The 24,338-nt window shown below is 34.2% G+C and overlaps 1 protein-coding gene across 7 annotated transcripts in view; it reads left to right on the top strand.

The window, feature by feature from the left end:
• The window catches only part of DLG2 (discs large MAGUK scaffold protein 2), a 1,980,468-nt gene that overhangs the window by 290,675 nt on the left and 1,665,455 nt on the right, over positions 1-24,338 (top strand). For all 7 annotated transcript variants that reach the window (XM_032852928.1, XM_032852923.1, XM_032852924.1 and 4 more), the window contains one exon: positions 20,581-20,726. In XM_032852928.1, the coding sequence (XP_032708819.1) occupies positions 20,581-20,726 (146 nt within the window). The remainder of the gene's footprint in view (positions 1-20,580; positions 20,727-24,338) is intronic.

A 24,338-nucleotide genomic window follows, 5' to 3' on the forward strand; every position in this document is an offset into this window, starting at 1 on the left:
GAGAATGACAACTTGTACCTACCATGTTGCTTGACCAATACAGGAAATTTAGGAAAAAAAGGGACAAATTGTTTTTTCAGCTCCACATATGAGTGAAATCATATGGTGTTTGTCTTTCTCCTTCTGACTTATTTCACTTATAATTCTCTGTAGATCCATCCATGTTGCTGCAAATGTCAAGATCTTATTCTTTTTGATGGATGAATAATATTCTGTCATACACACCCCACATCTTTTTTTTAAGTCTTAAAAAAATTTTTTTTATTAACATATAATGTATTATTAGCCCCAGGGGTACAGATCTGTGAATCGTCAGGCTTATACACTTCACGGCACTCACCATAGCACGTACCCTCCCCAACCACCCTCTCCCCTACCCCCTAAACCCCAGCAACCCTCAGTTTGTTTTGTGAGATTAAGAGTCTCTTATGGTTTGTCTCCCTCCCAATCCCATCTTGTTTCATTTTTTTCCCTCCCTACCCCCAAGCCCCCCACACTGTCTTTCAGACTCCTTATATCAGGGAGATCATATGATAATTGTTTTTCTCTGATTGACTTATTTCGCTCAGCATAATACCTTCTAGTTCCATCCATGTCATTGCAAATGGCAAGATTTCATTTCTTTTGATGGTTGCACAGTATTCCATTGTGTGTGTGTGTGTGTGTGTCTGTGGGTATATATATTTCTATATCTCACATCTTCTTTATCCATTCATCTGTTAATGGACACCTAGGTTTTTTCCATAGTTTGGCTATTCTGAACATTGCTGCTATAAACATTTGGCACACACCCCACATCTTAAACAGAGTCTTAAATACAGAGAAGAAGCTGGTGGTGGCTAGAGGGAATATGGATAGAAGAATGGAAGAAATCGACAAAGGAAATTAAGAAGTACAAACTTACAGCTATAAAATAAATAAGTAATGGAGATGAAAAGTACGGCATAGAAAATATAGTCAATAATACTGTAGTAATAATGTGGTGATGGATGTTGTTACCGTAAGTGTTGAGTAATGTATGGAATTGTAAAATCACTGAGAGGTAATATACCTGAAACTAATATAACATTGTATGCTAATTATACTTCAATTAAAAAAAAAAAAGCCTTGCAGAAGAGAGCCAGGGCAGTGAATAGTCATGGCAACCAAGGTGGTAAGGTCAAGAAGGAAGGAGTGATTGCTAGAGTCAAATGCAATAGAAAAATCCATCCAATCTGATGAGATAGGAAAATACAGTGGTATTTGACAAGCAGTAGTTCTCTGGTGACCTTAGTGAACATAGTGGTGGTATATTCTGTCTGCAGTGAAGGATGTCTAATAAAGAATTTTATATCTTTAAAAATGCAAGAATTGAAAAAAAAGAGCCAAATTGTAATACTTTGATTAATAACACATATGATGCCTAAATGAGTCAACTCTATGCCATTTGTTTAGGCAATAGGATTGTTTGTTAATTTGGGCAACAGAGAAAAAGAAGCTAGAATAAATAGACTAAATGAAGGTCACTCAGGGCAAAACCTGTATTTGTGATATATGATTAGAGTCTATCCAAGTTTCTGACAAAAAGTAGCTACCTAAGGAAGAACAGAATGTGCAGTCAGCCTTTCAGAATTCTCTTGACTAACCTCCTGTGAATTATAGGTAGTCATACAGCTGCTTGGAGAGATTTCTTCCCATGACAGTCTGACCTCAAATACTCTCAAAATTATTTTGTGCTTTTTTCACTATACCATTTGTATTAATCCTGTTCGGCTAAAGATAGACAAGGAATAGTAACTGATTTTTTTTTTTTAACTTTAAGTGAATCCATCTGATGATAGAGAGGGATTTTTTTTTTTTATTGGATCTCCAAAGCTATGTCCTAGAGTTCCAACTGGAAAACATTGTGGCAGCTGCTAGCTATACATTCTTCAGGGATAAGGTTCTGATGTCCTTGGCATCTGCCTGCATAGTGACTGTTATTAGAGGCTTATGCTTCTAGGTACAGAACAAGCCATGAAAGTAGTGGCAAGCTTTTTTGGAAATCGGGAGATTCAAGTCCTGACTTAGTTATTACTAGCTTTGTGGTCTTGGAGAAGTCAGTTTAATTCACCAGTCCTGGGTTCTTCATCTGTACAATTAAGAGTTAATGAGATGATTCTCAGCCCTTCCACAGGTCTGGCACTCATGATTCAGACTCAGGTTTCTTTTCTTTATTGGCCCATTTAGTGTTTTGTTTCTAGGTCATGCCATGTAATTTTATGCTTTTGTCTTTTGTACCATACATATATTTTTTTCATTCATTCATTAATACATGCATGTATCCATTCATGTATGTATCCTTTAATCTGCATTTGTTGGGCATGTACTATTTTCCTGGCAATGATGTTATAAAATTTATTGACATGATCTCTGCTTTCAGGATCCTTAAAGTCAAATATGTATTACAGCAGTGTCCCTGTCTGCGTTTCCAACCTCTTCTCAGCACTCTTCTCTTTCTTCATTGGATTTCTTTAAAGTCTTTGACATATTTTCTCATTCCTTAGGTCTTTGCACATTTTCCATTCCTTCCACTTCCCTGTGGCCAAACAAACTCCCATGGGTGCAAGTGCCTATGCATCCTTAGGTCTCAGTTGAAAGTTGTCCCTCCTTTGAGAAACAAGCTTCCTAAAATAGACTTTCTATCATCTATTCTCATTACACCATATACTTCCAGACATTCATGACACTGTAAGTGATAACTTGATTAATTAACATATGTCCATAACATGTTCAGAAAGAAAATTTTACTTCTGGACAATATAAATGTACATGGATTCCCAGGGATGCTGCAAAATCCTTGTTTTCCTTTCCCATATATCTATTCATACAGAGTATACCCCTGATGGGAATAAGAGGTCTCTACTTTATGGTCTTCCTACCTCTTTCTGCTTTTATTTTGACTGTCTCCTTCAGTGATTTCATCTATTTCCGCCTGGGGAGCTGGAGGAACGGTGTCATATTTTCAGGTCTGTACATCTTTGAAGATTAGTTTAGACCCTTCAGGTACTTTACAGTGAAAACTCTACAAGACAAAGAAATCCTTCAGGTACTTTACAGTGAACATTCTACAAGACAAACAAATCTTTCTCTGCCTAATCTGTTGTAGCATAGTTTCAATATGTTACTGTGCTCGTTCTTGGCTTCCCCAAAAAACAAAATAGAAAAGAAATAAAGGAGGTAGAGAAATTTGTTTTGCTTCACCTGTTTATTGTACTTTTATTTCCCCTTTCTGCTAGACTGTTAGTTTTTATTAGAACAAAGACCAATCTGACTTATTCATTGCTGTATGTGCATACTTGGTACATGATGCCTGGTTGATAAATACTTGTAAAATAAATAAGTGAATGAATGAAAGGCGGGAAAGACAGACTAACAAATTTATTGTTACCTTAGTAACAATAGTGACAACTAACAGTAATAACAACCTTAGTGAGTTGTTGCATGGCATAGACATATATTCAAAGGTAAATAATATTCAAAGAATATAATGTATATATTATAGTTTTGTAAATCCTAAAAATATACAGCTACTTTGGCAAGACATGGGTAAGCTGTGGTCCCTGCACCAGCCAAATCGGTGCCACACGAAATTTATCAGAAAAGTATATTTTGAGGCCGACCTCAGACTTACTGAATCAGAAACTCTGGTGATGTGGCTCAGTAATCTGTTTTTTAGAATCAGCTTTCAGGTGATTTTGGTGCATGATAAAATTAGACAACCACTGCTTGTAAGGGATAAAAAATGGTGTTACATGGCCTTTAACTCTGCAAAGCTGATGTGTAGGGAGATAAAACATACATATCAGTGATATGGGTCTGAGAATCACAAGATAAATGCAAAATGCAAAGGCAATAAAGGGGAGGAAAGGAGAAATGACTTTTGGTGAAAGAGGTTTCAGGGGGAAGGAACCTTTGAGGTGGAACTGCTGAGTCATGGTCCATAAAACATTCTAGATGAAAAGAAAAACAAAATAAACAAAATCCATGTAAACCCAGAGCAAAACAAAGAAAATACAATGATTACTCTAGACATAAAAAGGCAATTTGTAATAGTGAAGACTGTAGGCTTTGGAATTAGTCATATGTAATTCCTATCCTGGCTCCAACAGTTATGAACTAAACAAGGACAAACTTCCTAATCTCTCTTTTCCTGAGTTTTCTCTTCTGTAAAGTGTATAAAATGGTAGTACCTATTTCATAGAATTCTTGGGAATAGTAAGCAAGGTAATATATATACAGTGCTTAGCTAGTTACAGTAAAGGCTTGATAAATGGCACTTATTTTTATTAACACAAAAATATCCTGTTAAAGTTGAAAAGTTAGGCAAGGGGTCTTCTACATTCTAGGTATAGTCTTTTTTAAAAAATAATTTTTAATATTTATTTTCACGCATTGAAAAAACTTTGAAATAGTATCAATATAGAAAGTACAGAACAAAATTTTTTATCTCTTGAACCAGTTGAGAGTAAGTGGTCGACCTGTTTCATCTCTTCCTAGGTACTTTAGAGCATATTTCCTTGGAAGAAGGACATTTTCCTACATAACTGCAGTGTGACCACCAGAATCAGGAGATTAACAAATGTCCCGGTAAAAATGTGCTCTATAGCAAAGAATCCAGTTTATAATTACACATTGCCTTTAGTTGTGTATTTTAATTCCTTGATTCTGGGACATTTCCTCAGCCTCTATTTTGGTTTTTTTTTTGACTGACACCTCTGAAGATAGGAACATCACAGAGGCAAGGCTGTCTGCTTTTCATTCATCCTATCAGGTGGGACATGGTTATATTTGTTCCATTTACTGATGATGTTTACTTTGAACACTTGATTGAGGTTATGCTTAAGTTCTGGATTCCTCCACTGTGAATTTACTCTTTTCCCTTTTCTGTATATTTACACATATACACATTTACACCAGAGTCTATTGAAAACTGTGAGATCAAAAAAAAAAAAAACAACCAAAAAACCAAACAACCGTGAGATCACGCTGATACCTTCCATTCTAATCCAGTCTAATATATTTCATTGCAGTTTTCTCCATTTTCATATTTTGAGTTCATTTTCTGATAGACTCTTATTAAACTTATTTTATTTACTAATTTGATCAATTTCCCTGTATGCAACCAACCTTTTATTACCACTGCCATAGATACCCCCCGCATCAAACTCAGGCTCTCACGAACTAGGCCTCTGTAGTTAACTCTCTGCATAGATGAGCTCCTCACCCTGCTTAGATGGAACAAAACACCCAGGCTCTTCCCACAGCATGGATGTCCTTCACATAGTGGTCAGGTTTTGACTCCATGCTCTAACGTAATCTAACCTGTTTGGCCCTCTTCGGTCTGTTTTGGCTTCAGTAGCTCACGTGAGGTTATGTCTCTGAGAGAACTCCTTCCTCAGTTTGTCAGTCTCTGGGGGACTCTGCTCTGGGCCTCCTTCACATGTAGATACCCTCCTCACTTTGCTTCAGTTCTAGCATCCTGCTCTGGGCCACCAAAGCTCCTTCGCTCAGCCTCCTCTGCCACCAGAATAGACCTTGCTCTACTTCACCTAATGGACTTCAGATGGAATTGTCCAGGAAGGGGATGGAAAGGAAGGCAAAAAGAGGAAGGGACTGGGAAGAGGAGAAGGAAAATAGGAAGAGGAACTCATAAATGTGTTTTTCAATAAAGCAAGAGCAAGTATTACTATTTTCAGACTGTGAGTGAAACTATTAGCATGAAGTTTCCTGTGACTAAGAATAGGCTGGTTGGTCTTCTCATTTGATTATGGGGTCTGCTGTGGCTTTCCAGCTGTTTCAAGATTATTGCACAACATTAGGTAGTCTGAGAGAACAACAGAGTTTCCTGTCACATTTGTGTACTGCGAAAGACTGGATGGTTCTTGTACCATAAAAACCTGCCGTGTCTCAGCTGGCTTTCTGCTCTCACTTTAGAACAAAAGGCAGTATGTTTTATTTAGCCAAATAAAAGTAAGCTAATAATAGCTTAAAGACATAGGGTAGCATATTTTCTAATCTGTACTTCTGTATTTGGACATATAGTTTTCTCTGATGCAAACCCTTTAGATATTGAGGAAGTTGGGAAGAGAAGGTAGGACATGTTTAGTTGCTCTAGACTATAGTTTTAACAATTTTACTTAAACAGTACATTTTAATACTAATTACTTAGCACAATATATCATAAGCTTAATATAACATAATGGATGTGATTATACCTGTGCTACAATGATATGCATATGATAACTAACTATATAATTAATGTAATTTATACACTATAAAAATTTAATATAATGTTATTTATGTATAATAATGTAATTATATATAATGGAAGTTATATCATAATTATAATAAAATATAAATTTTATAGGAGTAGATTTTCAATAACTTAACAGTCTAAAATTGATCTTTCAGATAAATTGGTACCCTGGTGATGAAGAGCAGTGTTCTTTTTGAAATTAACCATCAGCTGTCACTTCTTGGACTAATTCCAAATGAAGTGATTACAGACTGCCATTTGAATCAGTCTTTTTGGAACAGTATGTGTGATACTTTTCTTAAGTTGATATTAGGTGTTCAATTTGCCAAAAGAAGGACTAAGATTTTGGTATTTATGTAGAAAGTTCTATCCGGTCTTGTCTTAAGATTCAGAACTATATGTCCAAAACAGGAAAAAAATAAAGAAGTGAAAACCAAAAATAATATTTTGGAAAATTGTAGTAAGTTGTATAAGAGTCCCTCTATACCAGATTTAAAGAGACAAGAAGGACACTGTCTCTTTGCATATCACAGATAGACTTAACACATGTCTCTGTGGGTATTTTCTCCCTGTAGACTGAATACTGTTCTGGCTTCATTTAGTTGGTTAATTGGATTGATTATAAAATTGCATAAAATCACCATTAAACAGAATATTAAGTAAGTCTGTACTTATGTGCTTGACAGTAAAAACTTCCCCCACAGTCTGGTTTCTTATTTCATACCTATCTTGCCATCTTCTTCTCTTCTTCTTATTTTCTGTTTGTTCCAATTCCACAGGAAAAAATTGTTACGATATTATTGTTCAACCTATATTTACTGAATACCCCGTGTTCATGACATGTGTAAAGCAAACTTGAGAAGCTGTTGATGCCAATAAATTCATCTGTAGCAATCTCTTTTTAAGATTAATTGTCTCCAAACTTAACTATGCTGACAATCTGTAGCTACCTCTATATAGAAGCATCCTTGCTTCCCTGTGGCATTCATCAGCTAGAAAGATATGGTCCCTGGAGCCCAAACTCTCATTCTGTTTGAATTTTTGCTGATGGAGAAAGAAACGAAATAGCTTCTGCTAAGCACTGTGCAGTTGCGATTAAAGTATTCTTGGTAACAGGCCTTGGAAAGTTTTTGAAAGAGTTCCTTAGGTTTGATTTTCCTTCCATCTGGTGATCTGAAGTAGTTCTTAAATGATATTCTAGTCATGCATTTACAATGAGATATGCTTGTTTTAGCATTGATACCATTCAATTAACCCCCAGTGTTCCATTAGGCAGATTACTGATGCATGTTTTAGCAAAAAGAACGTAGGCTTTTGCGTCAAATGTGGATTCCAATCCTAGCCTTGCTGCTGCTCAGTCTCATGACCTTGTGCAAGTCTCAGTTTCTCCATCTCTAAAATAGGTATAATAATAATGCCTCATAATATAGTGGCAAGCCATAGTGAAATAAATGTTTTCAATGTATGGGTGTCTAACATACGGTGGGTAAAGGACAAATGCTAATTGCTAATTTCTTTTCTCCTTTCCTCCCTCAGTGAGTGATATTAGTACCTAATCACAGACTGGAAGATATTTAGGATTTTTGGGGGCTTGGACAGGGGGTATGCAGAAATATGGAATTTAAAACCCTATAGGATCATACAAGATTACTTACAGTTATTTGTCAGTCCAAGATTTATAGAGTTTACATAGTAAGTCTTTGTGAAAGAAGTTTGTTTTTTTTTTTAACATTCCTGGATCTTGGATGATTGATGTGAAATTGAAGGTTAATTATCTCCTAGATATAGAATAAGACACACCTGGTTGTGGTTTGGGAGTTTAAGTGCTGATAAAAGGTAGCTGATTTGCATTAACAATATCTTAAGTTTATTTAGTGCCTGGTTTTTGAGTAGCTTGAAGTATCACACTTACTCATCAAAGAGATAGTTTGAATTAAAATTTGTTTTAGAGGTTGTATTTTTAAAAACCTTTTCTGAGGAAAAAAATACTGTGTGTTGCCTCATACACATCTTATTGCATTTCTACAAAAATTTCTGTTTAAATTAGCTACATTTAAAAAAATATAAATAACAGTTTTCTGCCTCCTTCTCAAGTATTGATTCTATTTGATTACTCCAAGTATCTGCACTCATGACTCTTTCAGAAGAAATTACTCCTAGCTAGGCATATTCTGTGTTCAGGTATTCAAAATTTAATGAGACTTCCTGTGTACATGGCATTGTTCAAAGATCATGCATTAATCAAAAGAATAATAGCTAACATTTTTTCAGTATGTTCTATGTAACTGTTCAACTCTTTGAAGTACCAACATATGTAAAAGTTTTAGGTGAAGAAACCGAAGCTTAGAGGAGTTAAATTTAGTAAGTAGCAGAGCCAGGACCTGTTTTTCTGATTTTAATGCTCATGCTTTAACTTTTAGATTATTATATTACTTCAGTTATGTTCTATTGATCTTCTTTCTCTTCCATCACATTCTACACTTTATACTTTGTTCCTATTAGAGTTTTTTCATATATATATATAAATATATATATTTTAACTAATGTTACTGGATATTTCTCACTTCCATGTTTATCTGCAATATGTCCTAGTTCCCTTACTGTTTTTAAAAACTTTAAAAACTGTATGATATTTTGATATAGTTTCAGACCTAAAAAAAGTACATAGAGCTCTTGTATACTTACTTTACCCAGATTTAACCAATTGGTTACATTTTCTCTATCATTTTGTTTATGTACGTGTTTCTCTTTATATCTAGACACATATACATACATACGTACCTATATATATTTATGCACATTATTAACGAGTCCTTTGAGAATGAGTTGGAGGTATTAGTCTCCTTTATCACTAAATACTTCCATGTATACTTCCTAAAAACAAGAATATCCTCTTACATAAGTGAGTGCAGTTATCAAAATCAGGATAGTTAACATTGATGCAATGCTATTATCTTATGCATAGTTTCATCAGTTGTCTCCAAAATGCCTTTTATAGCTGTTTCCCCAGGCCAGGATCTAACCAGGATTACAAATTACATTCAGTTGCCATGCATCTTTAGGTTCCTTTAATCTGCAGTACCTCATCAACCTTTCTTTTTTATTTTATTATTAGTTTTTTGGAGTAAAGTGATACAGTTATATATAGTGCCTTAATAAACCATGTAGAGGAGGATGTTGTGTGCATTTTCTAGTTGGAATAGAACCAGCAGTAACAACTGATGAGGCAACCAGTGGAGAAATTGAGTGTGGCCTGGGAGGCTAGCAGACTGTTCAGATGTGTCCTATAAGGAGTCACTTACCTAGTTTAGGCAACAGTCTATGAAGTCTGGGTTTAGTTTGGTAGATTTAAAATTTGACTTTTCTAGCAAATTGACTGGCCTTCTAGAAACTGAGTACAAGAATTATAGTCACAGAACACTCTAACAATCAGAATATAACTCTTAAGCTCATTAGTAAATTCTCTTCCCCCAGTCCAGACTAGAGTCTTTCTTCTCTTGACCTTGACATTTTTTAAGATTATAGGCCAGGTATTTGTAGAATGTCCTACAGTTTGGTTTTGTTTCATGTTTTTTCATGATTAGATTCAGTTTAGTAATTTCTGGAAGGAGTATCACAGAAATGATGCCATCTTTGCCTTGTGCGTGATAATGGAAGACGTTAGTTTAATTTGTGGGAAGATACTATTAGACTATGTAAAATTATGTTCTTGTCCATTTTTTACCCACTCTTTGCAACGTCCAGTAGTGATTTTCTACTGTACTTATTGGTTGGAATTCTACTGTAAGGAAGAGCTTTCCCTTTTCCATTTTATCATTTATTCATTATGTCAGGATGTACTCATGGATTCCTATTTTTTCATAAGTTATAATCTGCTACTATTATTAAATTATTTTAATGCCAGATTATTCCAGATTTGGTCAGTAGGAGACCGTTTAAGCTGATTTTGTGTGCTTTTGATGTGATCCTTTAATTTTTCATCACTTTCTTATATTCTGGTGCAACAGAATGTTCCAGATTCATTTTATAATTTCCCTGCTATAGCCCTCAAGTGAACCTTTCTGGTTTCTTTTAGTAAAGTATCTTGAAATTAACATTGTCTTCCTCATCCATCCATCCATTCCTTCCTCCCTGCCTCCCTCCCTCTCTCTCTTTTTTCCTACCTCCCTTCCCCCCTCCCTCTCTCCCTTCCTCCCTCCCTTCCTTCCTTCTTCCTTCCTTTTTGTGCTTTGTCTAGGCATAGAAAAAACACAATCATATCAGAACATTGTAGAAATTTGATAGAACCTTTGCATGTAAACTTTTCCTCATCCTCTTGTCTTGCCTTTTCAGTATCTATTTGGTTTGATTATGTGTTAGTCTTTGGAATCTGAGTTTCACAATTATCCCTGCTTTGGTTTAGCCTCTTTTGTTTCCTGTCTTGGTACTTGAATTGTACCTAGCCCTGACCTTGCTTCTACTCTCCGTTCTTGGCTGTAAAATTTAACTCATGTTTTATTTTCACCCATATTTAACTTTAAACTACCTCTCAGATTCAACCCCATTCTTCTAGTCCCAGGTAATATTCTGAAAGAATCTTAGGCTGCAAGCCTAAGATGAAGACACTTGCTACACTGATAAAGCCTTTACTGGGGATTCTGTTTCTGTGTTTCATTGTGTAGTAGTCCTGTACTCAAATGGACCAGAGCAAGGATAATTTTTTTCCTTGCAGAAGAGAAAGTAAGGTATCTGGATGCAGCATAAAGTAATTGGATATGAGCATTTATCTGACTCTCCAAACAGAACCAAGTGTTCAAGGAAGGCTAATGGAACACCAAGACTGCACTTTGTAACATCCTTAAATATAGTAAGATCAACTGTGTTATACTGTTCAGCTGAATTCATTATCACATATGTGGTATGGGAAATCCTACAGAGAACAGGACGCTAGAAGAAGCATAAGGCATATGTATTAAAAGAAAGCACATCTTAGAAAGATTATCCTATCTTTGTTCAGACTGGAAGGCAAGAATCCTCAGCTGATTTCAATGAATTATTGGGATTAAACAGCTTTGTTGAGTTATAGCCATATGTGCCAAACATGAAAACTAAATAACCAATAATAACAAGGTCCAAGAAGATGATTACAATTGTCTCCTCTTATAGCAAGAAGGCTGATATGGCAGGAAACAAAAAGAGCTTTTCCTTAGTTACTTTTATTCCAGCCTATGAGCTAATGGATAAGAAAGTATGTAAATATGTTAAACATTCTTCATTCTGGTTACTTCTTTGTTTTACTGTAGTTAAGTAGATAATTGCAGAGCAGTCTGTGAGTCATACAAGAAAAAGTCTCATGATTTAAGAGTCATACTTTCTTAATTTAATTCAAGTCATGTACAAGGAAATCCATTTCTCCATCACTCACCATATTCACAATTACAGTGAATTTTGGTCATTTCAAAAAAATGAAATCTTCCTGTTTTGAAAAAAGATTTGCCACTTCTGAGGATGAGGATATTCAAAATAAATTCCTCAGATGCTTGAAGGCACATCTCAAACAGGAATTCAAAGGATCTTCTAAGGAAATAACACCATCATTGAAATAAATATGCCATATTGGATTGTCTTTGCTTGGAAGAAGATGAGATATCTTCAGTATATGAGCTTTAAGAGTGTGTTTAAACAATCCTATTTATTTTGGATTCCTTTGATCACACTTTTTGAAATTTGAAGAACTAATTGATATTCTAGAATCATCATCACAGAAGCCAGATCTCATCCTTATGGAGTATAGGTTGAACCAAAAGAGAAAGATTGGACAGAGTAGGGACTGTCTCAGACATCACCTAAAAGTTGATTTTGTTTGTTTGTTTTAATGTGTCCTAAAGTCAAAGTACTGAAATATAGTTCCTTTTAATTGAGTTTCTAGCTAGTTGAATCTGAACCAGTTTAATCAATAATATTCACTAAGTAGGTATTATTATTGCTTTTTAGTCAATGGGCAGAGTTCTTCCTTTTGCCAGTTGGGTTATTATTAACTTACTTGGATTTACCCCAATCCTCCCAGACCGACCACCCCCCATACCAGTCTGAAGTAGAGGAGTATTATAATAATTCAGCAAGGATATTTGAAATGAGAGTACTGAATGAAACTGTAAGTTCTAATTTCATAGGTGCCATTTCTTAGGTCTGCTGTTCCTAGTGGATCCGAAGCCATTGACATCACCTGGGAGCTTGTTAGAAATGCAGAGATCCAGGTCTGACTCCTAACCTTTATCACCATTTAAATTTAACAAGATCCTTGTTCCTTCAAATTAATGTGTACATTAGGGTTTGAAAAACACTTATCTGCGAATTTGACAATAATTTGTAAGCTATTTCAAAAAACAATTGTGAGGTCAAAATGGGTATGCCTTCAATAAATTGAGGAGTTTATTTTGAATCTATTTTCAGAGGTGACAAAACTTTCTTATTTACAGGAGGAACGTGCAAAATAAAAAATGCAAGCAGTTGTGATCAAATCAAGTCATATAGAAACATAATTTAAATAATATACAAATTTTCTCCAGTCCTGAGTATGAGGAGATTTGACTTTATTCAATGATTTTTATTTTATTTGATCTTTAAATAGAGAGAGGGAATGCAAATAAACTAAAATTAGTGAGCATTCCTTGTGTGCTTACTAAGTGTAAAGAATGAGGCCAGATAGTAGACTACCTATGGCTGGCTATGACATCATCTTTATTTCTAAGGGCCTTGCCTGGTACTTAAAAATTACTTACTGAATTGAATGTTGAGTTGAGGATAGGTGGGTGAACAACTACTACTAATATAAGGTAGAATGATAAATAACTATTAAATAGATCTCAGCAGTACTTTGTGGGAATGGGCAGAAAGAAGTGGCATTGCCCACCTCCTCCCACAACTACCCCCACCAACATTTTTCCTTTTTGATGGCAGCTGCTTGGTGTTCTTACTTTCACCCACATTTCACTCAATTGAGCTCAGTTTTAGTAAGGATGGTTTCTGTGCTGATGACAATTCATATTTAGATCTCTGACTTCAAATATTCTTTTTAAGAAAGGCTTGATAGTAGAAGTGGGCAGTGAAGGAGAAGTAGGATTTCTGTTGTGTTAGAAGGGCATTTGAGCCTAAGGAATTATGGGCAAGAGATGACAAGGGCCTCAAGTTTGGTACTGGGAATATATAGGAAGGGTTGGTGGTGGGGGTTTAAGAAGGTATTGAAAAGAGATGCTTCAAAAGTGCCAAACAAATATAGATGAGGCATTAAAAAATACATCTGACTAACCAGAAGTAAAATTTTACATTTTACTTCTGGTTTACTTTTACAAATTATCTTCAAATTTAAATAATCTTTGACTTAATTAAGGTTTCCTTTCTCCTCTCTAGTGGTTGATTAGGTAGGAATGGTAAGTAGACAAAGGAGTAAAATAGACTGTAAGCATATTATCAGGTTTGGGGGTTATAAGTTAATATTTTCAAATTTAATATTAAAGTACTATCCATTGGGTTTTCCTGAATATGATTCAGTCACTGATATCATTATGTTTCAAAGTATAGCTTGTTAATATGTATCCTTAACATGAATATGATAAATATGCTTCCATTCCTGGATAATTTATACACCTAATATTTTAAAATTTGGCAACTTGCAAATCCTGCTTATGAAACAATGTTTACATCCTTAAAACTGATGCAAAGAAAAAGCATCTTGAAATTTGACTCTGCAAAAATTGTTTTACATACAAGTCATTATTCTTTAGAGACTATGTAGCTGTAGAAATCTTTACAGGGATTCTTTTTTCTTTTATGTTTTATTAATACTTGACGCATAGAATGATTTTGGATTCTACTTTTCTTAAATTCTCTATTTCTGACTTTTATTAACCCAGTTAGCACCCTGTAATCCTTACTATATTCAGATATCTGAGAAGGATTTATATATGTATGGTTTTTTACCTTCTTTTTCTTTTTATTATTGAAATATGTTTGATATGTTATTTTAGTTTAAGGTGCACAATGTAGTGATACAACAAATTCCATACATTACTCAATGCTCAACACAATAAATATAGTCACTGTAGAATGTTATTACAATATTATCGACTGTATTCCCTATATTGTGCTTTCTATCTCTGAGACATTTAATATATAAGCAGAAGTTTGTACCTCTTAATCACCTTCACCTATTTAGTTCATCCCCCAACATCCTCCCTTCTGGCAAGCACCAGTTCTCTATATTTATCAGTTTGTTTCTCTTTTTTATTTGTTTTGTTTTTGAGATTCCACATATAAGTGAAATAATATAGTATATGTCTTTCACTGACTTATTTCACTTAGTATAAAATACTCTGGGTCTATCCATGTTGTCAAAAATCGAATGACATCATTCTTTTTTATGGCTGAGCAATATCCCATTATATATTATACCGATTTTCTTTATCCATTCATCTATTGATGGACACTTGAGTTGCTTTCATACCTTGGCTATTGTAAAAATTGCTACAGTGAAGACAAAGATATTTTGGATATTAATCCATTTTGGATATATCATTTGCAAATATCTTCTCTCATTCAGTAGGTAGTCTTTTCATTTTGTTGATGTTTTTCTTTACTATGCAAAACCTTTTTATTTTGGTAATCCCAGTAGTTAATATTGCTTTTGCTTCCTTTTCCTGATGAGACATATCCATAAGTATGTTGCTAAGGCCAATGTCCAAGAAATTACTGCCTATGTTTTTTTTTAAAGTTTCATGGCTTTAGGTCTTACGTTTAGCTCTTGAATCCATTTTGGGTTTATGTTTGTGTATAGTATTAAGAAAGTGGTCCAGTTTCATTCTTTTGCCTGTAGCTGTCCAGTTTTCCCAACACCGTTTGTTGATCAGACTATCTTTTCCCCATTGCATATCCCTATTTCCTTCATCATAGGTTGACCATTTAAGTGTGGATTTGTTTCTAGGTTCTCTATCCTGTTGCATTAACCTAGGTGTCTCTTTTTGTGCCAGTACCATACTGTTCTGATTACTATAGCTTTGTAATATATCTTGAAATTTGAGATTGTGATACTCCCAGCTTTTGTTCTTTCTCAAGACATCTTTGGCTATTTTGGATTGTTTGTGGCTCCATGACAATTTTAGGATTATTTGTTCTTTTTGTCTTCTGTTCTTACACACTTTTAAGCATGACTTCACAGCCACCTTATTGCTAGTGGCAGAATAAAGTTATAACTGTGCATAAAATTTGAGGATTTGTAAGTGTTCTTTGTAAATCTTACTAGTTATGAAACACTTAAGTTTTTTGTTATTTGAAAATACATACAGAAAGGGGTGCCTGGGTGGCTCAGTGGGTTAAGCCTCTGCCTTCTGCTCGGGTCATGGTCTCAGGGTCCTGGGATCAAGCTCCACATCGGGCTTTCTGCTCAGTGGGGAGTCTGCTTCCCCCTCTCCCTCTGCCTGCCTCCTCTCTGCCTACTTGTGATTTCTCTCTCTGTCAAATAAATAAATAAAATCTTAAAAAAAAGAAAATACATACAGAAGAATATATATATATATATATATATATATATATATATATAATTTATATATAAAATATATAGCATAATAATACAATTAACATTTCCAGAATGTTTATTTCTGGAAATAAACATTTCTGGAATCTAGAACTAGAGTACTGTTTTTTGCGTCTACCTATGCATTCCTCCCTTACCCATTTTCTTGCCTACCCCTTCTGCTGAGGTAATTACATCTTTCCATGTACTTCTTTGCTTTGATCTATATGTTTCTTCACACATATATGTATGTATGCCTAAAAATATATAGTTGTATGTTTGTTAACTTTACAAAATTTTTTTATGCTGAGATTTGCTTTCTTTCACTCAGTGTTTTCAAGATTTATTCATGTCATTTTATGATATTGTAGTTTATTCATTTTCACTGCTGCATGAATTCCACTTTGAGAACATACCACATTTATTCATTTTCCTTTAGGATGGACATCAGATTGTTTCTAATTTTTTGCTATTATGATCTGTGCTATTTTGAACATTTTCATTTGTTTCCTGGTGCATATGTGCGAGAGTTCATTTAAGATGTATATTGGGTAGTAGAAATGCTGGATTTATGAGAAACAAATGTTCAGTTTTACAAGATAATTTTCTAAAGTGTTTATAGCACTGGGTGTTATATGCAACTAATGAATCGTTGAACACTACATCAAAAACTAATGATGTACTATCTGCTGGTTAACTGAACATAGTAAAAAAAAAATAACATGGTTATAGCAATTCCCACTCATTAGGATCAAATAAAAGTTGCTACTGATCCATACCTTTCTCTTTTGTCAGTGATACACGTTTCCTTTACTGTGAAAGGACTGTCCATATTTTTCACCCATTTTTTCCCCTTCTGGCTTATATGTCTTTTTATTTTTGATTTGTTGTCTTTTACATATCTAGATACTGTTCCTTTGCCTATGTGTTATGAAGATGTCTCCTCTAAATTCATGTCATATCTTTTTCACTTTATTGAGGTACAATTGATACATAATAAACTGCACATATGTAAAGTACATGATTTAATATGTTGAAGTATGTATATATTAGTGAAACTGTTAGTACAATGAAGGTAGTAAACATATCCACTGCTTCTTAAAGTTTCCTCCTGTCTCTTGGTAATCCCTCCCACTCACCCCTTCCAGTAGTCCTTCCTCCCGTTATTCCTTGGGAACAACTGATTTTTTTTCCTGTCATTATAGAATTAATTTGCATTTTCTAGAATTTTTATGAGTATTATAAAACACAAACTCACTTTTGTCTGATTTTTTCACTTGATAGAATTTAGAATTATTTCGAGATTCATCCATGTTGTGTATGTCAATAGTTTGTTCCTTTTTATTGCTGAATAGTATTCTATTATATGGATATGCCACAATGTGTTTATTCATTCATTAGTGGACTTTTGGGTTATTTACTGACTTGACTTTTTGTAGGGTCATATACATTTTCTTTTTTTTTTTTTTTAAAGATTTTATTTATTCATTTGACAGACAGAGATCACAAGCAGGCAGAGAGGCAGGCAGAGAGAGAGGAGGAAGCAGGTTCCCTGTTGAGTGGAAAGCCCTATGCGGGACTCAGTCCTAAGATCCTGGGATCATGACCTGAGCTGAAGGCAGAGGCTTTAACCCACTGAGCCACCCAGGCACCCCCATTTTCTTTTTTCTTAGATAATACCTAGAATGTGAATAGTTGGATTATATATTAGTTCTATGCTTAACTTTTTAAGAAACTGAAAAAACTGCTGTTTTTCAAAGTGGCTGTACCATTTTTCATTTTTAGTATCAGAGTATGAGAGTTCCAGTTCATTCACATCCCCATCAGTGCTTGGTGTGTTCAATGTTTTTAATTTTAGCCATTCTAATAAATGTGTAGTTGTATCTCATTGTGTTTTTGATTTTTCATTTCCCTAGTGACTATTGATACTGAATATCTTTTCATGTGTTTATTTGCCATCTGTTATTTTCTTCAGTGAAGTGCCTGTTCAAGTCTTTTGGCCATTTTTCTATTGGATTGTTTGGTTTCATATTTATTTTTAGAGTTCTTTATATATTCTAGATACAAGTTTTTTTTTAATCATAAATATGATTTGCAAAGGAACAATTCTATGTTCATAGTTATTTTCCCTCAAAAGTTTGAAGTTATTTTTCTGCTGTTTATATTACATTATTGCTTTTGATAAGTCTGATCAGTCTTTTCTCTTTGACTGCTTTCATGATCTTTGCTTTGTCTTTGGTATTCTGAAATTTTATTATATTTTATTATGGTATGCACATAGCTTTTATTTATTCTCTTTCATATAAGTTGTTACATTCAGTTTCTGAATTCATATTTTCATAAGTTCTAAAAATTTTATATCCTTTATCTCTTTAAATATCACTTGTTATTTATTCTGTTTTCTCCTTAAACTATCTATTAGAAAAATATTAGACTTTCTTATCTTATCTTTCTTATCTTACCCATTCTGTACATAATCAATTAATACTTTCATATGTTCTATTTCATCTTCTCTCATGTTGAATTCTGACTTTTTTCTTTGGGAATATTTTCCAGTTCTACTTTGTTTAATCTGCTGTTTAACCTAGCCTTTGAATTTTTAACTTTAAATAATTACACATTTTTCTGACATTTTATTATGAATGTTTTCAAACAGCAAAGTTATAAGAATACTACAGTGAGTACCTGTACACCTACTATCTAATGATAGATTTTATCATTAGCATTTTATTATATTTATTATATGTGATATCAATCCATCCCCCTAGCCATCCATTAATCTATTTTTAAAGAATTGTATTTTTAAATTTTAGAAGTTACATTTGTTTCTTCTCATTTTGCATGTTCACTCTTCCTAGGTCTTGTTATTTGCTTATCTTTGTGAGTATGGCCATCATTTATCCAACACTTTACATAGCTTTTCTTTGTGCCATGTCAGAAAATTCCAAAACCAACAATACCTGGGCATGTAACCCATTATTTGCTATTGCTGCTGAATTTCATTTATATTGGCATGCCTTTCTGTTGGTTTGTGATCTTGATTGTGAGCTCTTTTCTTGATCCTCATCTATGAGAATCCTACAGGTTTGAGATTTTCTATAGAAAATATTTTCTTTTGCTGCTGCCAGTAACAAATAGGCAGCTACTGACATAGAATTACTTCATCATTCCTTGAGGATCTTGGCTCAGTGAGGAAATTTAGGGCCAGCTTCCTTACCTCTACTTACTGATATGAGGATCTGTATGCTGATAGCAATTCTGCCATAGGTATGTGTCCTCAGAACAACCCCATTCCTTCTGTCTACCAACTACTATTAATCCAGCCTCCCAGCTGATCTGATTTCAGCTCAAGTTGTGTGTGTGTGTGTGTGTGTGTGTGTAGATATATATATATATATATATATGAACATTCTTGGAGATCTAGCCCATCTGCTGCAACATCAGTAATGCTTCAGAGTGCCTAGTTCATCTGAAGAACACTTAGCCATAGTGTCAGAAGCAGATGTCATCAAAAACACTTTTTTTCATACTTTAAAAAGTTGCAAAATGTAACTTTGTGTGATAATTTTTAATCCCATTTACATCCTAAATCTGAAAATGAATTTATGAAAGTAGTCATTTTGGGGGCCCTTTGGGCCGGTTTCTAACAGTGATTGTGTAATACCATTTATTTATTTATGTATTTATTTATGTATTTATTTAGGATTTTATTTGTTTTTTTGAGAGATAGAGTGCATGCTGGGGGGAGGGCCAGAGGAAGAGGGAGAAATAGACTCTCCACTGAGCCCAATATGGAATCCATTGTGATGGGGGCTCAATCCAGGACCCTGAAATTATGACCTGAGGTGAAGTCAGACACTTAGCTGACTGAGCCTCCCAGGCACCCATGTGTAATGCTTTTTAAAAAGGCTATTAAATGGATGCCTGTGGGGCTCAGTCAGTTAAGCATCTGACTTCAGCTCAGGTCATGATCCCAGGGTCTTGGGATTGAGTCCACATCAGGCTCCTTGCTAAGCAGGGAGCCTGCTTCTCCCTCTCCCTCTGCCTGCTGCTCTCCCTGCTTATGCTCTCTTTCTGACAAACTAATTAATTAAGTCTTAAAAAAATAAAACAAAAAGGAAATTAAAAAACTTTTTTTAAATTTTGGAGTAGTTTTAATGCTTACAGAATAGTTGCAAAGAGTATGGAGAGTTCCAATGTACCCCAGACTGTTTCTCCTATTGTTAACATCTTATATTTACTGTGGCAACTAATAGTAAATATTGATACATTATTACGAAAGTAAGTCCATACTTTTTAGCTAATGTCCTTTTTCTGTTCCAGAATCCCATCAAGAACCTTTAGTGATCACTGACCATTTTACTGTCTCTTTAGTTTTGCTTTTTCTAAAATATTATATAAATGGAATAATAAAATATGTAGCTTTTTCAGGCTGGATATTTAAAGTTAGCATTTAAGATTCATCTGTTTCTACATGGCTTGGTAGGTCATTCTTCCTTATTGCTGAATATGACTTACTACAGTTTGTTTATTCAATGATTGAAGAACATCTTGGGTGTTTTCAGGTTTTTCAGTCATTAGTAAAGAATTCTCATGCAGGTAAAAATGCAGTTTTCAAGATTTCCTTATTTTTATTATTTTTGTTTGGGATCATGTGCATGTAGTTATTTAGTAAGCAAAATTTTTCATATATACATCTATGCAGAAGCTATTTATGTGATGGTACATGACATTTGATCCTTCCATTTTTCCACAGATATTCAAGAATTTTATGAGGTGACATTGCTAAATTCTCAAAAAAGTTGTGATCAGAAGATAGAAGAAGCAAATCAAGTTGCACAGAAATGGGAGAAGACATCCCTTCTTGCTCCGTGCCATGATAACCTTCAAAAATCTGCAGAGGTATATAGTGAAACATTAAAAATAACTGAATAATATTATGATTTACTTATGCCAGTAAAGTGGTCACAGTCATAGTAGTAGTAATCATTACTGACAGATGGCAACAATAATAATATAAATGAAGTTTGCTGTACTGTATTCAATACTTATGTATAAATATCCACATTTTGCCAAGAGATGAAAAGGCATGGGGACATGATTCTTCACATTATACAAGTGTGTTCTTTTATGAATATTATGATTGAGTTGACTCAAGTCTAAGGCGTTCTGGTATTTCAGAACATGGTTCCAGTGCAATACAGGAAAGAGATGGGATTGGAAAGTGTGGTCTGTAGCTGTCATCTCCATAATAGGGTCATATATCTTGGGGTGTTTTAAAATGACCCATTAGGGTTTAGGAGCAAAATAGTAGAACTTCCATTTATACTTTTTATCATCTCCTTTATATTATTAAACATTTTGGGTAATTTATAGTATATAGTATATAAACAGTAATACATACACATTTAAAAATTAACATAAGGTTAGTAGAGTTCTGTGTTCAAATGATTTTTATATAGAGGACGATGAGATCAAACAGTTTGGAGACTACTATTGGAATTACCAGTTACCGAAGAGTAAGGCAAGTTGAGGAATGTCCCAGGTTCATAACTGAGGATTAATACAGAGGCAGGGACCGATCAATGATATTTTTAAGTGGCATTCGATACTTTGAGGCAGGTAGTAGTACACACACATGCACGCACAATCTGTCAAGGTTGCATAGTGAAGCTGACTTAGAAGCTATGTGGAATCCTAGTGCTAATCAATGGCACTTTGCTGAATCTTTGGATTGTTAAGTTTGAGGCTTGTGATATGCTTTCTATCTTGCTCAGAATTGACTTAAAAAATGGAAGAGATTCAGTCTGATGAGATTCAGTCTGATGAGTTGAAGAAAAAGTTAACAATAATTTTTAACTGATACCACTATATAAAGTTTATAAAATACTGAAAATATTAAAAATCTTAGTTTTAATACCTATAATTATTTTGACTTTTTAGTCTTTTTTCTGTACAAATTTGTGTGCATAAAATTGTACACCAGAATATATTGTGTTTTTATTACTTTTATATTTACTACTATACTATTAATATTTTCCCATATGGGAAATATTTTAATAGCTATATAGTATTCCATCATTTGTAATTTACTTCGATAGTTCTCCATTCAATATTTAGGCTATTTTCTGTTCTCAGCCCTGAATAATGCTTTCATAGATATCTGTGTATATCAACCATTATGTGTTTTCTGATGAAACTCCTGAATTCAAAGATATTGACATTTATATGTCTCTTGATACAAATTGTCAAAGTGCTTTGCAGAAGGATACTACCAACAGTGTTTGAAAGGCATACCTACCTATACCCTCATTAGTATTAATCATTTAAAATATTCATCAAATTAATAGATACAATTTGTTGTTTAATGCATTAGATTGCAGTTCTTATTCATTATTGAAACTGAACTGTTTTGTTTTACTCTTTTTTTGTTGTTGCACAGTTGATATATGATGTTACATTAGTTTCAAGTGTACAACTTAGTGATTTAACAACTCTATACATTATGCTGTGCTCCCAAGTATAGCTACTGTTATCATGCAGCTCTGTTAACAATACCATTGCCCACATTCCCTGTACTATACCTTTCATCCCCTTGACTTTCTCCTTCTATAACTGGAAATGTGTACCTCCCACTGCCCTTTATCCATTTTGTCCATCCCCCAATTCCTGCCCCTCTGGCAACCATCAGTTCACAATTTATGGGTCTTTTTTCTTATAATTATTGAGTATTTATATTTAAGTTTTTATTTAAATTCCAGTTAGTTAACATATGATATAATATTAGTTTCAGGTGTACAATATAGTGATTCCACACTTTCATACAATATCCAGTGCTCAACAAGTTTTTATTTAAATTCCAGTTAATTAACATACGATATATTAGTTTCAGGTGTACAATATAGTGACTCCATACTTTCATATAATACCCAGTGCACTCCTTAATCCCCATCACCTGTTTAACTGCCGCCCCACCTACTTCCTCTCTGATAACCCTCAGTTTGTTTTCTACAGTTTATTTCTTGGTTTGCCTCTTCTCTTTTTTCCCTTTGCATATTTGTTTTGTTTCTTAAATTCCAAACATAAGTGAAATCATATGGTATTTGTCTTCCTCTGACCAATTTATTTCACTCAGCACTCTCCAGTTCAACCCACATAGCTGTGAATGTCAAGATTTCTTTATTTTTTTAAATGGCTGATTAATATCCCATGGGGTGTGTGTGTGTGTACCACATCTTCCTAATCCATTCAACAGTTATTGGAAACTTGGGCTGTTTCCATAATTTGACTATTGCAGATAATGCCGCTATAAACATTGGGGCGCATGTATCCCTTTGAATATGTATTTTGTATTCTTTGGGTAAATACCTGGTACTGCAGTGGCTGGATCACAGGAAGTTCTATTTTTAACTTTTTGGGCAATCTCGGTTTTGTTTTCCAGAGTGGCTGCACCAGTTTGCATTATTTTGATGACGTCCAGTAGTTTATTTTTGCGTTTGTTTCCCTTGCCTCAGAAAATATATCTAGAAAGAAGTTTCTACCCCTGATGTCAAAGAAGTTACTGCCTGTGTTATCCTCTAGGAATTTTTACAGTTTCAGGTCTCACATTTAGATCTTTAATCCATTTGGAATTTATTCTTGTGTGTGGTGTAAGGAAGTGGCTTAGTTTTATGCTTTCGCATTGTTGCTGTCCAGTTTTCCCAGCATCGTTTCTTGAAGTCGCTGTCTTTTTTCCATTAAATATTCTTTCCTACATTGTCAAAGATTAATTAGCTATATAGTTTTGGGTTTATTTTGCAGTTTTCTTTTCTGTTCCATTGGTCTTTGTGTCTATAGTTGTGCTAGTACCATACTGTTTTGATCACTACAGCTTTGTAATATAACTTGAAATCTGGGATTGTGATGCCTCCAGCTTTGCTTTTCTTTTTCAAGGTTGCTTTGGCTATTTGGGGTCTTTGTGATTCCCTACAAATTTTAGGATTGTTTGTTCTAGCTCTGTGAAAAATCCTATTGATACTTTGATGGAAATTGCATTGAATATATGGATTACTTTGAGTAGCATGGACATTTTAATAATAATTGTCCTTCTAATCCATGAGCATAGGATGTCCTTCCATTTCTTTGTGTCATCTTCAATTTCTTTCATCAGCACTTTATAATTTTCAGAGTACAGTCTTTTCCCTCTTTGGTTAGGTTTATTCCTAGGTATCTTATGGTTTTTGGTGCCATTGTAAATGGGATTAATTCTTTGATTTGTCTTTCTGCTGCTTCATTATTGTGTATAGAAATGCAACAGATTTCTGTATGTCAATTTTGTATCCTATGACTTTACTAAATTCATGTGTCAGTTCCAGCAATTTTTTTGGTTGAGGTTTTGGTTTTCTATGAAGGATATCATGTCATCTGCAAATAGTGAAAGTTTGCTTTCTTGCTGATTTGGATGCCATTTATTTCTTTCTGTTGTCTGATTGTTGTGACTAGGTCTTCTAATACTATGGTAAATAACAGTGGTGA

Source organism: Lontra canadensis, unplaced genomic scaffold, assembly GCF_010015895.1.
Source record: "Lontra canadensis isolate GAN:19392208 unplaced genomic scaffold, GSC_riverotter_1.0 scaffold7, whole genome shotgun sequence".
Taxonomy (NCBI): domain Eukaryota; kingdom Metazoa; phylum Chordata; class Mammalia; order Carnivora; family Mustelidae; genus Lontra; species Lontra canadensis.